Raw genomic sequence first — 14,003 nt, 5'->3', positions numbered from 1 at the left:
AAGAAATTCGTGGTGAAGAAGTTCTTCCGCCCGGCTATAGAATATAATGATGTGAGCGTAGTTATCGAGGTGGTGGTGTCGCAATTATTACTGAGATTGCTATTGACGTGTCCATTGTAGAAGTCTTCAAGTCATCTGAAGCATTGCTATTGAAACTAGAAATGTGTTAGGAAACATTACATCTATGTGCAGTTTATCGTGCTCCTGGTGGAAGTGATAATTTTATGAACAATTTGTACAATTTTCAGTTGCGTGGCAAAAATGTGATAGTGACAAGGGACTTCAACTTGCCAGGAATTGATTGGAACAGCCCCAATAACGAATATCCGGCTTCTTGCGACCTGCTACTGGACATAAAATTCTCCCTCTCTCTTGATCAAATCGTCAAACAGCCTACTCGTGAAAAATCTATATTAGACATTATTATTTTTTACCGATAAACTTATCGGGGGTAAGCTTTCTGTAGAAGCTGGTATCTCTGACCACAAACTGATATCCTCCATCTGCTGAGTTGAAGCTCTGAAGCACAAAAAAGAGCACCACAGATTACACTTAGGCGATACAACAGAGCGTATGACGTCGCAATAACTGATTATTTAGGCGAACAGTTTTCTGGCACTTCGCGTGAAGTCAACTACTTGTAGCAGCTTTTCTGCCGTGCAGTTCAGTTTTGTATTACAAACATTGTCCCTCTGAAGAAGATAAACATGCATCCACATAACCCCTGGACTAACCGGGATAATAAACTCGCGGAACGTAAAATAAAGCGGCTAAGAAAGCACGAAAAATCTGGCGGGCATCAATATTCGGACCTAAAAAAAAGTTCTTAACAAACATTAATCAACCTCGGCACAAGGTTTTTAATAAAAGCCTTACTGATTTCATAAAATGGGATCCATGCAAGTTTTGGCGTTATCTCGGGGACAGTAAAGAAGTTCTGAAATTGAAATCCCAAGACGAAGAACTAACGAATGCAACTGCGATAGCTAGCCAATTTAATAGATATTTCAAATCGTTTTTTCTAAGCATGATGAGTCAGATTCAGATATCAGCTCTTGGTGCCTCCCCCCCCCCCCCCCTTCCGCGAGCTAGTCATATCACGTTAAGGAGTTTTGTCGATGTTACAAAATTGAATCCTAAAAAGGCTTCCGGACCTGATGACGTACTGAACGTGTTCCTGAGGCGCTATGCGGAACATGTTTCAGGCTTATTAACGCATATTTTTAATTTCTCTATTCAAACAGCTTAGATACCACTGTGTTGGAGGAAAGCACGCGCAGTTCTGATCTTCAAGAAAAGTGATCGACTTTAAGTAACTAATTACCGCTCAGTGTCAACAACCAGTACCTGCTGCAGGTTGTTACAGCGTGCTGTAGCCAATTATGTGTATGAAATCTTAGATCGAAAATTTATCTTGACGAAACATCAACACAGATTAGGAGCAACATGTCGACTGCCAACCAGCTGGTGTCTACGCTTTTCGAAATATCGCGACTTCTTCATGTGTCCGGTTAATATAATAAGTTGTTTTTGGACTTTCAAAAGGCATTTGATAAGGTGTCACATAAAGAATTTCTGCTTAAGGTTGAACAAATCGGGCTACCATAAAATATAACTCCACGGATATAAGCATATCTTAGGGTTAGGACACAGTTTGTGTACATTAGAAGCTGTTGACCTCATGTATTATATCTTACTTCTAGAGTCCCACAATACAGTGTCGTACGCCCGCTTTTGTTTTTATTTGATATTAATTCTTTGGAACATGTAGTGCATTGTGACGTGTCTGTCAGATTATTCGCGGATGACTGTGTTTTTAAAAGAAATTTGATCTGCTGACGTTGATGCCCTATTAGAAAATGCACTTCTGCGATTGACAATTGGTGCAAAATATAAGGCATGGAACTTAATGCGGAGAGAACTGTGCTGTTACGAATAACTAGCAGAAAAACACCCAGCATTTTTTCATATTGGCTTCAGGATAGTTCTGTTAATGAGTTTGAGTTTTATAAGTGTCTGGGTGTTACACGAACGAACACACTTTCGTCGTCTAGTTATATATCAGATGTCTGCAGTTATTCATTACGGAAATTGGGATTTATAAAGCAGAAACTTCAAACATCTACGATAAAAACAAGGTCGCTAGCCTGTAATACTTTTATTAGGTCCAAACTAGAATACGTGGCGGTAATTTGAGACCCCCATACTTAAAATGACATCAACCGGTTGGAGCGCGTACAAAGGAATGCTCTTCGGCTTATATTCAGCAATTATAAACTGGAAGATTCAGCCTCACTTCTGAGGCAGCAACGCGGTATCCGTCCGTTAGCGGTTCCTGTTAAACTTCACAGATAAAATGTTTTCACAAATTACTTAAAGGTACGCTAACCATAGACAGATGTGATTGTATAAAGAAATTTACAGCTCGAAGAACCAGACATACTCACAATCTCAATAGTCCCAATTTTGCGCGTACGCAAGCATATAAACAGTTTCTTTTCCAAGAAATACTGCAGACTGGAGCTGCTTACCGGCTATAGTAAATGATTCGAACAATTTTCTGTGGTTTTCTCCAAGGTTTTGTTTATTTTTGTGTGCTTTTGGTTTAGGGCACAGTGTCTTATTTGTCAACCTGGCAGCTTGATCTTGTGTATCGTCAAACTCCTGATTTAGCCGAAATGATTTGCAGTATTTGTAAATAAAATAAGTAAATAAATATATATCTGACAAGCCCATTCTTCATTTTTCGCCAAGTAGATTTTTGTTTTCAGTGTAATATAGAAAGTCATTTCAAACTTTATTAAAAAAAATAGCCAAATAATTCATATTTGTGCAAACTTTCTGCCATTTCATATTAAATGAATCTGCGCATTCTTGGAGGAACCAGGCACAATTCTGCTATTAATGCTTTAAGCTTAATATTCATCACACAAGTTAAAATAATATGCATGCATCTGGTAAGCACCGAAACTTTCCTTTTTTTACCACTGGTTTCCTCCTCCCATGTCGCGCCTTATATAATTGTTCATTTTATCAAACCATTGCCTGAGCATCATTTCGTTCCCTTGGTTTTGACTTTTCTGAACATGCGGCTCTTTCGTTTTTAGCGCTGCGAATGCTCGGCTGGATCAACTGGAGTGAGACGCGTTGCGCTGACTTCTCTCGCTGGGCGTGTGGAGGACGCGCCATCGAAGCATCCAGCCTTGCCATCTACGAGACGGCTGAAACGGCTGCCGAAGACTATGCCGCAGAATACGCACTGGAACTCATAGACAGTACGTACTTTTTTGTGCGAGAATGTCCTTAAAAACACCCTGTGAAGGGTGTGTTGAGGAATCTAAATTAAAGTTACAACCTCATGCACGCGGAACACACATCAGTGCTTCTGGTGAAGCACGAATGCTTTCCTTACAGAAAATATTGAATTTCTTGCGCAAGTCTGCACAGAAAAATCTCTCGTTGTCTGTCGTTGTGTCGGAGTTCAAAGGAAGCGGCCCAGTAATGAATTGCTCACGTACAGAATTCCTTCGAACATTTTCCTCTTTTTTTCAGTACAACTAAATTTAGTGTCAAGTCATGACATTTCGCGTTTCCTTCCAAAAAAAGCTCGAACAGGCCAACTGGCACAACGACCCACAAAATTTTGTTGAAGAGCAAAACTCTGTAAACCGGGTTTCAGCTTAGTTAGATGTGCTTAATTCGCGGCACCAAAAGCCTAACGTTCGGTTTCCAAGCGAGCGTCGCGCTTCTGTATCATTGTCTTGTCTCAAAACATTGACCGAGCGTGGCTGCACCCTACAAACACCTCCAAATTAAAAAGGGCATTGTGCTAACTGATTGAACTCAGCATAAAAGGCGGATGGCCGGAACACTTGAGGCGGTCGACGTGTACTGTTTCATGCCCGCGTCGGCAGAAACATTTGGATAATGTAGTTCACAGGAGTTGTTTGCTGGTTAGCCCGGTACGGGCCTTGGTTCTTTAAAAGCTGGTAGAAGCAACCTATAGCGACACGAGTCAATCTGCGGTATAGGATGGATCACTACTGGCTCCTACTGGGTTGTGAGATTCCGGCTTTCTTCAGCGCGCGTGGTCGGTCGTTGCTGAAGCCAAACGGCATGGCGTTAAATTCGGAGAGGCCGCCGGGAGCAGCAAAATCTGTTCTACTGCCGGTCAGCAGCACCCACGGACACCTGAAACAAAACCGAGGGTAGGCTCAGAGGTTAGAATTGTGCGCCTAGGATCCAGCCGATGGCATCATACGTGGAAGAGGATATATATCTGTGCGCGCAATATCGTTGAATCTAACGCAAAACGGGCTGCATCTGTTCTTCCTGACGAGTACAAAGGGGCATGCCCAGGGGCTGGGCGGATCCTAAATGACCCCGCACTCAAAGATGTCCACTTAACTTATTAGATAATGACATCGCTCTCAAGCGATTCAGCCGCTGGACAAAGGGGCGTGCGTGCCGATGTCGATGTAGCTAGTGACAACCAATGTGCTTCCAAGATATATTTCCGTTAATTTGAACACTGAAAGGAAACCCTCTAGCATTGTCACGAGTTTACCGTATTGAGCGGGCAAAAGCTAGACGTCAACAAAGAAGGAAAAAAATATCCCAGGACGGTCACCGCTGTATAACGCCAGATTCAGAGACTGCTGTTCAGATATTTTGGTTGCCTGATATACTTAGTCAAAATACCTGACAGTGCCATGCATATGCATGGCTATAGAGCACTCTTTAGTTTGGTACATACTCGTGCTTTGTCTAGCGTTCCTCTCCAGTTTGAGCAGGGTGTGTTGCTGGGCGAGTTGGTTTGACATTCTGAACACTGAAGCGCTGGCAGACGACGGACCGAAGGGAGGACAAGTCACACAGTGCTGTACTAACAACTTTAATACAAAAAGGAGGGCGATCCGCACGTTTTTATACAATTAACCAAGATTAGCCAGTGATTACATGGCGCATGCGCAATTAAAACTAAAAAGCAACCTAAAAGCAGGGGAAGCGTTTTTCATTTTTTTTATTTGCGCATGCGCCATGTAATCACTGGCTAATCTTGGGTAACTGTATAAAAACGTGCGGATCGCCCTCCTGTTTTATTAAAGTTGTTAGTTCAGCGCACTGTGTGCCTAGTCCTCCCTTCGTCCGTCGTCTGCCAGCGCTTCAGTGTTCAGACTCTCCAGTTTGTCTATCCAGGCGCATGACACCACCTGAGCATCTGGAGCGGTGCGCTTCGTAGCGGCCGCCGCAGACGGGCCGTGCTACAGCCCTCCCCTCTCGCCGTACTTAATTTACTCCTTCTGCAGTGCGACTCTTAGGATGGTTCCCGTGCAGACATCCTCCTTCTGCGCATTCTTATATCTGGCCACACAGTGCTGAACTAACAACTTTAATACAAAAAGGAGGGCGATCCGCACGTTTTTATACAATTAACCATGATTAGCCAGTGATTACATGGCGCATGCGCAATTAAAACTAAAAAGCAACCTAAAAGCAGGGGAAGCGTTTTTCATTTTTTTTATTTGCGCATGCGCCATGTAATCACTGGCTAATCTTGGGTAACTGTATAAAAACGTGCGGATCGCCCTCCTGTTTTATTAAAGTTGTTAGTTCAGCGCACTGTGTGCCTAGTCCTCCCTTCGTCCGTCGTCTGCCAGCGCTTCAGTGTTCAGACTCTCCAGTTTGTCTATCCAGGCGCATGACACCACCTCAGCATCTGGAGCGGTGCGCTTCGTAGCGGCCGCCGCAGACGGGCCGTGCTACAGCCCTCCCCTCTCGCCGTACTTAATTTACTCCTTCTGCAGTGCGACTTTTAGGATGGTTCCCGTGCAGACATCCTCCTTCTGCGCATTCTTATATCTGGCCATACCCTCGTCCTTTGACGGTAACCCTTCTCTTCCTCATTCCATCGCAGCCAGCCTTTGCGTGGTTCCCATGGAAAGTCTCCTTCGGTCGCGAATTTTTAAGCTCTCGCCATACCTCCTTCCTTCCAGAGTAATAATACCCAGCGGGAAGTTCCAGTTGCAGCCAGTCTCCTGTTGCACCTTCATTGGATCTCACCGCTTTCTCCTTCGTCCCCAGTGACTACATTCCTGTTGCGCACTCTTACGTTGTCGCCATACAATCCTCCCACGGTAAGCAACCTCTAGTTGGTTCCCCTGAAGACCACCGTCTTGTGGAACATTCCGCCACCGACATCACACCCTGCATCTTCCACGCTTACCAGAGTCTTGGTTAATCTCGTGGCACTCCCTACCCTCCTCCATTCCCTGCTTCTTCCACAACAATCACCTGGTGGCTCTCGAGGTAAACACGCAACAGTTGCGCATTCCTAAGCTCTGTCCATACCCCCTTATTTCCACGGTAATCACTCTCCTGATGTCATTATTCCTAACCGCCGGAAAGACACAGAAAGAGATTAACACGAACGAGCACTACATCCAACTGGTTTATAGTGTGAAAACCACAAGCGCTTTACGCATGTCCTCAGGCACTGAAAACAGAGCACCAGCAAGCATACATTACGACATAGCAAAGCGATATTTAACCGGCACCAGGAATACATGTACCCGATTACTGTGCGATGTTAAAGAAAGCGAGCTCTTTTTTTTGTTACTGAAGTTAACGGTGAACTGATGCAGATCCTTCCTGCTGATGCCATTTTTTGTTTTCTATGATTTCTTCAGTTAGTGGATCGCCACTCCTTCCGATGATTTGGCAATGATTAAGTTGAGAACTTGAGAAATCTTAGCAGTACTGATAATAGTATCACAAGGAAACATCTGCATCACTTCATCATCAATTACGTTAACAGAAAAAAAGACATTGCTTTCCTTAGTGTAGCACAGTAGTCGCGCACGTTTCCTGCTTTGTTTTGGTATCACACTTATCTCCTGCATTTATGCATACTGGTGCTTTATATTTAGTGTTTGAGGATATGCATGAAGCGCTGCCGGTTTTCACACAATAAACCAATGGTAAGTAGCGCTTATCCGCGTCAGTCTCCTTCTGTGTCCGGGTCATTCCTGCGCTTCAGAATATAACATTACTGCACCAACTAGCTTGATTCGCCATACTTCTGAACTCTCCTGATGGTTCAAGACTCAACCAGGAGGAACGTGCGACCCATTTCCATCCCGGATAGTTGGCGGCGCTTTCTATTTGCGGATGCACGGAGGAAAACTCACTCGCTCTTCACTTAGTCTGAATTTTCCACACGCGCGGCCTTTGAAACCAGTGCTTTTTACCAATGCTTTCCATAATTGCGGCGCCGGCGACCTTGAAAATGGCGCAGAGAGCTAGAACACGCGGTTACGATGAGCAACGTTACCTGCATATGCTTTCTTTGGTGCAGCATTTTATTACGGCGCCGTCGACCATAAACTGGAAGTTTCCTACTGCCGTTCACGAAGCAGACATTATGTCTCGTCTGCAGAAGAGCCGGTTCGTTGTGGGAACGTATTATGCAGCTGTATATTAACAAAACTCCCTTCGTGCCGCATGCGCTAGCATGGCAGAACTGACTATGGCGGGGTAGCAGACTTAATGCAAAAACGTCCTTTGCTCATGCGTGGCCTCCACGGAAGGTATCCAGAAGAACTCTCCACACTTCCTGCGCACTCCAATAACTCGGTTACTCGGTTGTAACTCGCTCGAGTAAGGTCGGAGCAGCGCCACGCGAGCTGCAGCCAATGAAAGGGAGCTCGGGTAAGTTCGGAGGAGCTTCACGCCAACTGCGCGAGAAGTTGCTCGGAAAGGCGAACATGGGTCGCACAATCCGTCCTACTGGCTGTGACAGGAATAGTCATTACCAGTGCAGTGGCGCATCGCTTAACCTCCGTACCACTGCGTCGATAATAGCATGAGGACTCGCGGCCATCTAAGGATGTTTAGTAGAGAACATGGGCATGAACCAAAGGCAGCTTTCACTTTCATAGGACGCAAGGAGACTGATGTGCCCCCGGTAGCTTTTTTTATGTGTTTATACAAAAACTAAACAACTTTTGATTAAGCACGATTTTAAGGTATATCATGCGTGTATATAGTACATGCACTCAGTGGGGACGAAATGACGTGTTAAAAATGCCAGATACGCCGCTTTAGCTGTATTTAGCATCTCGGATTCGTCGTCATATTGAGATATGTATTGTGCGGAATTCTGTGATACGGGTAGTCATGTGGTGCATTTTGTGAAGAAAATCTTTTCTATCGAACGAAATACTGTACAGACAGGAAGGATGGCAAAGAAAACGTATATAATATTTTATTCGTTCTTCCTACACTGGCCCCGCGCTCCAGTTACCGTCCTTGAACAACAGCATGAAATAAAGTAAGCAAGTCAGAACTACAATAAAGGAATACGGTAATTCAAGCAAAGCGTAGAGCACGACCGCGAGCTGAGCAGGCGGACAATGACGGATGAAAGGTAGGAGCGTGCCCTTTTAAACGAGGTGATGGCAGTGGCCATCATTTTTGTTTGTGTTGTAAGTTGTTAAAATTCGCCATTATCTTTAAATACGTTTTCTTACAGCTCTACCCTTATGCCACCTCTCTGCTTTTGAGCCGCCGATCTCCAAATCGTTTTTTTGCTAACTTCCACTGCAGATTTATTTACATGACCATTATTATCTGTAAACGCATGGGGCTTCAGGAAGAGTGACTGTATCTGCATCGACATCCGGATGGTTTGGTTTATGGTTTGGTTTATGGGGGTTTAACGTCCCAAAGCGACTGAGGCTATGAGTGACGCCGTAGTGAAGGGCTCCGGAAATTTCGATCACTTAGGGTTCTTTTACGTGCACTCACATCGCACAGCACACGGGCCTCTAGAATTTCGACTCCATCGAAATTCGACCGTCGCGGCCAGGATCGAACCCGCGTCTTTCGGGCTGGCAGCCGAGTGCCATAACCACTCAGCCACCGCGGCGGCTATACATCCGGATGGATACCATAACATTCAAGTGTGAGGTGTTCAGTTCTTTATACATATATACCACCCACAGCAGATGTGTCATCTTAGTCAAAGAGTAGGGCACTGAGTCTAGAGTTACCAAATAACGCTTATATCCTGATCTGCCTTTTCCAGTATTATTATATTTCTACACTACAGTTCTTTTTCACCGAGTTTATCCAATTTTTACATTCGATGTTTTAGCCTGTATTTTGATGATTCTTCTTTCTCCGCCCTTGTCTCTGGCATACTTAGTGGTTAGCTTCCTAGTTCTTTTCCGCAATTGTGAGCCAATGCTCTTTCTGTAGAGGCATTTAAATACCTTAGCTGCCCACCTCTTATATGTCCAGTTTTAAGGCGTTCTTCATAAAGCTTTTTGCTCAGAGCTTCCCCTGCTTCGAGCGATATCCAGCCCATATCCCTCTGTACTGCCTCATTTATAGATTTGCCGCGGGCACCTAGTGCTAATCTTCCAACAGCTCTCTGACTCGCTTCTAATCACGAGTAAACTTCTCACCTTAAGCAAAGAACGGTATTTCCGAAAGCGAGCCCCAGCACCTTTATTCCTTTCCAAATACGTCCCAGTACTTCATATTTCTTACACCCCCATATTGCTCCATGCTTCATTATCCCGGCATCACTTCGCTCTTTTGCTATGAGAGCCTGTTCGTGCTTTTTCGAGTATATTTGTCCTTCGTTTACGAATATCCCGAGAAATGCCCCGGGCATGGACTTGTGTTGTAACACCCGGTCAGTTGTATCATCGAAAATCAACACACCTGACTTTGCTCCGCTAAAACTGAAACCTAGAGCGTCTCCTTCGTCTCCACAACAATTAACCACTGTTTGCCAATATTTCACGATGTCTCTAATAGGTGCAGAGACACAAAAGACGGCGCACAGCACGCTTAATCGTACCGACGGCCGCCGTCTTGTCGAAGTGAGGCCAAACACCCTCAGTGCTCACAACGTGGTCCAGAAACTTCAGCCATTGGAACACAAAGTGGAATTTCTCTCCTTCCAGCGAAATTCCAGCCGATCGTATGGCTTCCAGTCTTGCACTCAAGCGCTTTAGATGTTCGTCGTAGGTGGCAGAAAAAATGACAATGTCAAGGTAGACGAGACAGCATTGCCATTTGAGACCAAATACATAGGACACTTTCCATCATTTTTTGAAAGTTGGCAGAAGCGTAACACAAGCCGAAGGATAGCACCCTGAACTCGTTCAACCCGTCTGGAGAAACGAACGTTGTCTTCTCGCGGTCCCGTTCATTCTAAATCTGCCAGTACACACTGCGGAGGTCAAGAGAAGAAAAGTAGCGGGCATAACGCAGCCGGTCGAGAGTGTCATCAGTTCGACGTAACGGGTAAACGTCCTTTTTTGGTAATTTTGTTAAGTCTTCGATAGTCCACACAAAATCTGAGTGTCCCGTTATTGGCGACCACAACAACGGGCGAAGCCCATGCGCTTGTAGACGGCGGTATGACATCAGCCCTGGGCATTTCGTCAGCCTGCAACCGTATCGCCTCATGTTCTTTTGTCGACGCTCGTTAGAGTTGTTGACGCATAGGCCGTTCATTGTCATGATCTATAATGCGATGTTTCGTTATGGACGTCTGCCTGTCCTCAGAGGTGGTCGCGAAGCATTCATGAAAATAGTCAAGGATGATTTGAAGGTGGCGTTGCTGATGATTCAATTCAGCTTTAGCTTTTTGACAAGGTCCTCCTGGAGATCTGTCCCTCGACGTTGATAACGCACAGCGGCCGACGGACTCGCTAACTTTATCAAAATAGGCGATGGGAAAATTTTTCGTCAAGTGGCGGTATTCGGCGCTAAATTTCGTGAATAAAACCAGAGTTCGCTGTTTTTCTCGGTAAAGAGGCCCCAAGAGCTGCAGAATTGAGATGCAGACCCATGCAGCGACCGGTTTGCTTCTGCGATGCCACTGGACGCCCGGGGGTTGTCGCAATCCACCGTATGAAACAATCTAGCACGCAGTATAGAGTGATGTGGTCGTCGGATAAGCGAAAAACTGGCCTGCCTGCCTCACTGCTGTCGGCTATGGTGCATGGAGCGGAGAACTTTATGAGGAGTTCGCAGACGTCGATGATAGTACCATTCTCACGTAGAAACTCGAGGCCGAGGAATAGATCGTTCGATCGCTGAGCCAGCGCTGCGAAGCAGGAATTGAAGGTCATATCACGAATCACTATCCCAGCATTGCAGACGCCAAGCGGCATGACCATATGGCCACCAGCTTTCCGTATTTGTGTGCTGTTCCATGGTGTCAGCGCTTTTCTCAAGGGAGTAGCAAGACCACGGCTCATAACGCAGATATCTGCGCCAAGATCTTTGAGGGCAGTCACATGATGGTTGTCAGCGACGACCGGTATTTTGGCACAAACGAGCTCTTTCTGGAACTTGCGTCATGGAATGATCCGGAGGGAAACGTAGCGGTGTTTGTTGCAATGGGGCGTCAAGAAGAGGCTGCTCTGGGCGTCGAATGTTGGTGGGAGCAGGGGGTGGCACGTCGGGGTGAAGGGTCAAGTCGGTGAGCGGAGAATAATATTCGAATTGCGGAGCGACGGTGGCCCTACCATCCGAGATCGCCGTCCTCAGCCTTACTAGCGCAGTCTAAATGACAGCCGAAGGGACTGCTGGCGACCTGGGAAAAAGAACCGACGGGACGACGGCGACCTAGACTGGCGTTTTGGTAAGGGCACAGGTTCTGATCAGGTTCTGCTCGATGTCATGGGGGCGTTCGCCACAGCGTGGCCGGGGTGCATCTGGTGAAAACCCTCGCAAGCCCATCCGACGATACGAACAGTGGCGCCGTATGCGGCCGGCTTCACTGCAGTGGAAGCAAAGGGGCCGGTGGTTTGATGTGCGCCTCGTGTGGGCTTTGCTGATGGATGCTCGTGCGTCAGAAATAGGAGGTGGAGTAGAGAAGCGTTATGCGGTGCAAGAGGAGCAGATCAGTAAAAATCCGGTGGTGCTGGCACAGAGCTGCGTAACGCTTCGCTATACGTTAAGACATACGGCACAGGCGGCGGCTGGGGACAGGGCTGCACCGCTCGAAGGAATTCGTCACGAACGACATTCTAGATGGCTCCGAGACCCGGGTGTTGCTCGGCAGGGCGAAGCTGTGTAGCTCTTCACGCACAATGCTCCTTACAAGTTTACGGAGGGCCTCACTCTCGGTGTGATCACGTCACAACGTTACACGACCAATGTAGCAGATTGGTTACCTGATTTGTCTCGCTCTACACTGATATCGACAACGGTAACCAATTTTCGGCAGCACGGGAACCTTGGTGCTATAGAGTTAATAGAACTTTCCGTATATGAACAGGTTACCACTCTATGACCCTGTAAATACCACTTTAAACTATACAAAACCGAATGCCGGCACTGCGGGTCAGTGGTTATCGCGTTCAGCTGCTGACCCGAAAGACGCGAGTTCTATCCGGGCCCCGCGGTCGAATTTTAGAGGTGAAATTCTGGAGGCCCTTGTGCTGTGAGATGTTACCGCGCTTTAAAGAAACCCAGGTGGTAGAAATTTCTGGTTTCTTCAAAACGACGTCCCCCATTGGACGTTAAACACTCATAAACCACACCAAAGCAACATAACAGAATACGAAATGCCTCTGTCGCCACCACCATATAATTTCGAAAGTTAAAGGAGCACGTCGAGCCCGTTAAGCCGTGTATACATGCAGGCATATTAGCACTATTTAATTTTTTAATTTGGCAATTCGTTCTTTCGGTGAGGACGCCACAAGTTTTAGTCGAATGGCAGGAAAAATTTTAAATCCAATCTTAAAGGGCGGTAAAGCAGCCTGGCAGTTACCAGACAAACGTCAATAACCGGGAAGACCTGGAGAACAAACTTTTCCTCCCGACAGAAATTGGACAGACTGGTCTGTAGTGGCTCAATAGGAGCTGCCCAAGTCCAAGCTGGCCAAGTGGCATCAGCGGGGGCCCTGTATCGGGCCTTAAGCAGGATTCTGCAGATGTTGGAAGCACACGCCTCCTAAAGCGGCCCACTTCGAACCAATTATGGTCATTGTATGATAGTTATTGATTTATATACTTTCAGGCCCAAAGGACATTGCCGAAATGGGTGACGTCAGTATACAGACTAGGGACCGTATTATACAAGAATCCTTTCGTATTCTTGATCTACCCCGCCGCGGTGGCTGAGTGGTTATGGCGCTCGGCTGCTGGCTCGAAAGACGCGGGTTCGATCCTGACCGCGGCGGTCGAATTTCGATGGAGGCGAAATTCTAGAGGCCCGTGTACTGTACGATGTCAGTGCACGTTAAAGGACCCCAGATGGTTGAAATTTACGGAGCCCTTCACTACAGTGTCTATCATAGCCTGAGTCGCTTTGGTACGCTAAGCCCCCATGAACCAAACCTATTTCTGATCTGTTTTACTCTCTCGCATAAGTCCCTATTGTTCAGTGATTTCGCCGCAGCTTTCAAGCCTCCGTAGGCAACGGCCTCACCATAGGTTGATTGATAAGAACTAGCCCTCACCATAACGTGGCCCGTGGCGACGTCCGGTCGCCAATGAGCCATTCTTTCGGTCACTATCCACTGACGCTTGAATGCCACGGGCTAGGCAGCAGTGTGTCGACCGGCCTGCCTAAAATTCCTCACCTTTGTTTTGTGCAGTTCTCATCCTCACTTGTTCCTTGTCACCCGGTTTGAGCTCGAATTGCTCTAGACCCTTTGCAACTGCAAGCGCATCATTCCTGGAGGCGGCCGTCGCCACGGAGGAAATCCATCCTCATCGCCCGTCAGCAGCCTAGGAATCACTGGCACCTGACCACCAATCCTGCCCTGAAGCACCGCGCTCAGACACTGAAGACAGCGCACCACTTACGCGCATCACATCACTCGGACCACCACCGGCAACGACGTCGCAGTATATAAGACAACCTAAAATCAACACTAACTTCAGTGGGCTCGGCAACACTGCGTAGATCGGCTTGCCTAAAATGCCTCACCTTTGCTTTGTGTAGCTTCTCATACTACCTTGTT

General features: G+C 46.6%; 1 protein-coding gene across 1 annotated transcript in view; it reads left to right on the top strand.

Moving 5' to 3' along the window:
- Positions 1–14,003, top strand: part of LOC144119413 (uncharacterized) — a 599,791-nt gene that overhangs the window by 61,545 nt on the left and 524,243 nt on the right. Inside the window, exon 5 of the mRNA XM_077652039.1 lies at positions 3,108–3,275. Coding sequence (XP_077508165.1) covers positions 3,108–3,275 — 168 coding nt within the window. The remainder of the gene's footprint in view (positions 1–3,107; positions 3,276–14,003) is intronic.

Source organism: Amblyomma americanum, chromosome 2, assembly GCF_052857255.1.
Source record: "Amblyomma americanum isolate KBUSLIRL-KWMA chromosome 2, ASM5285725v1, whole genome shotgun sequence".
Classification (NCBI taxonomy): domain Eukaryota; kingdom Metazoa; phylum Arthropoda; class Arachnida; order Ixodida; family Ixodidae; genus Amblyomma; species Amblyomma americanum.
Note: the sequence above shows the minus strand (reverse complement) of the source record. Positions and strands in the feature narration are given on the sequence as shown.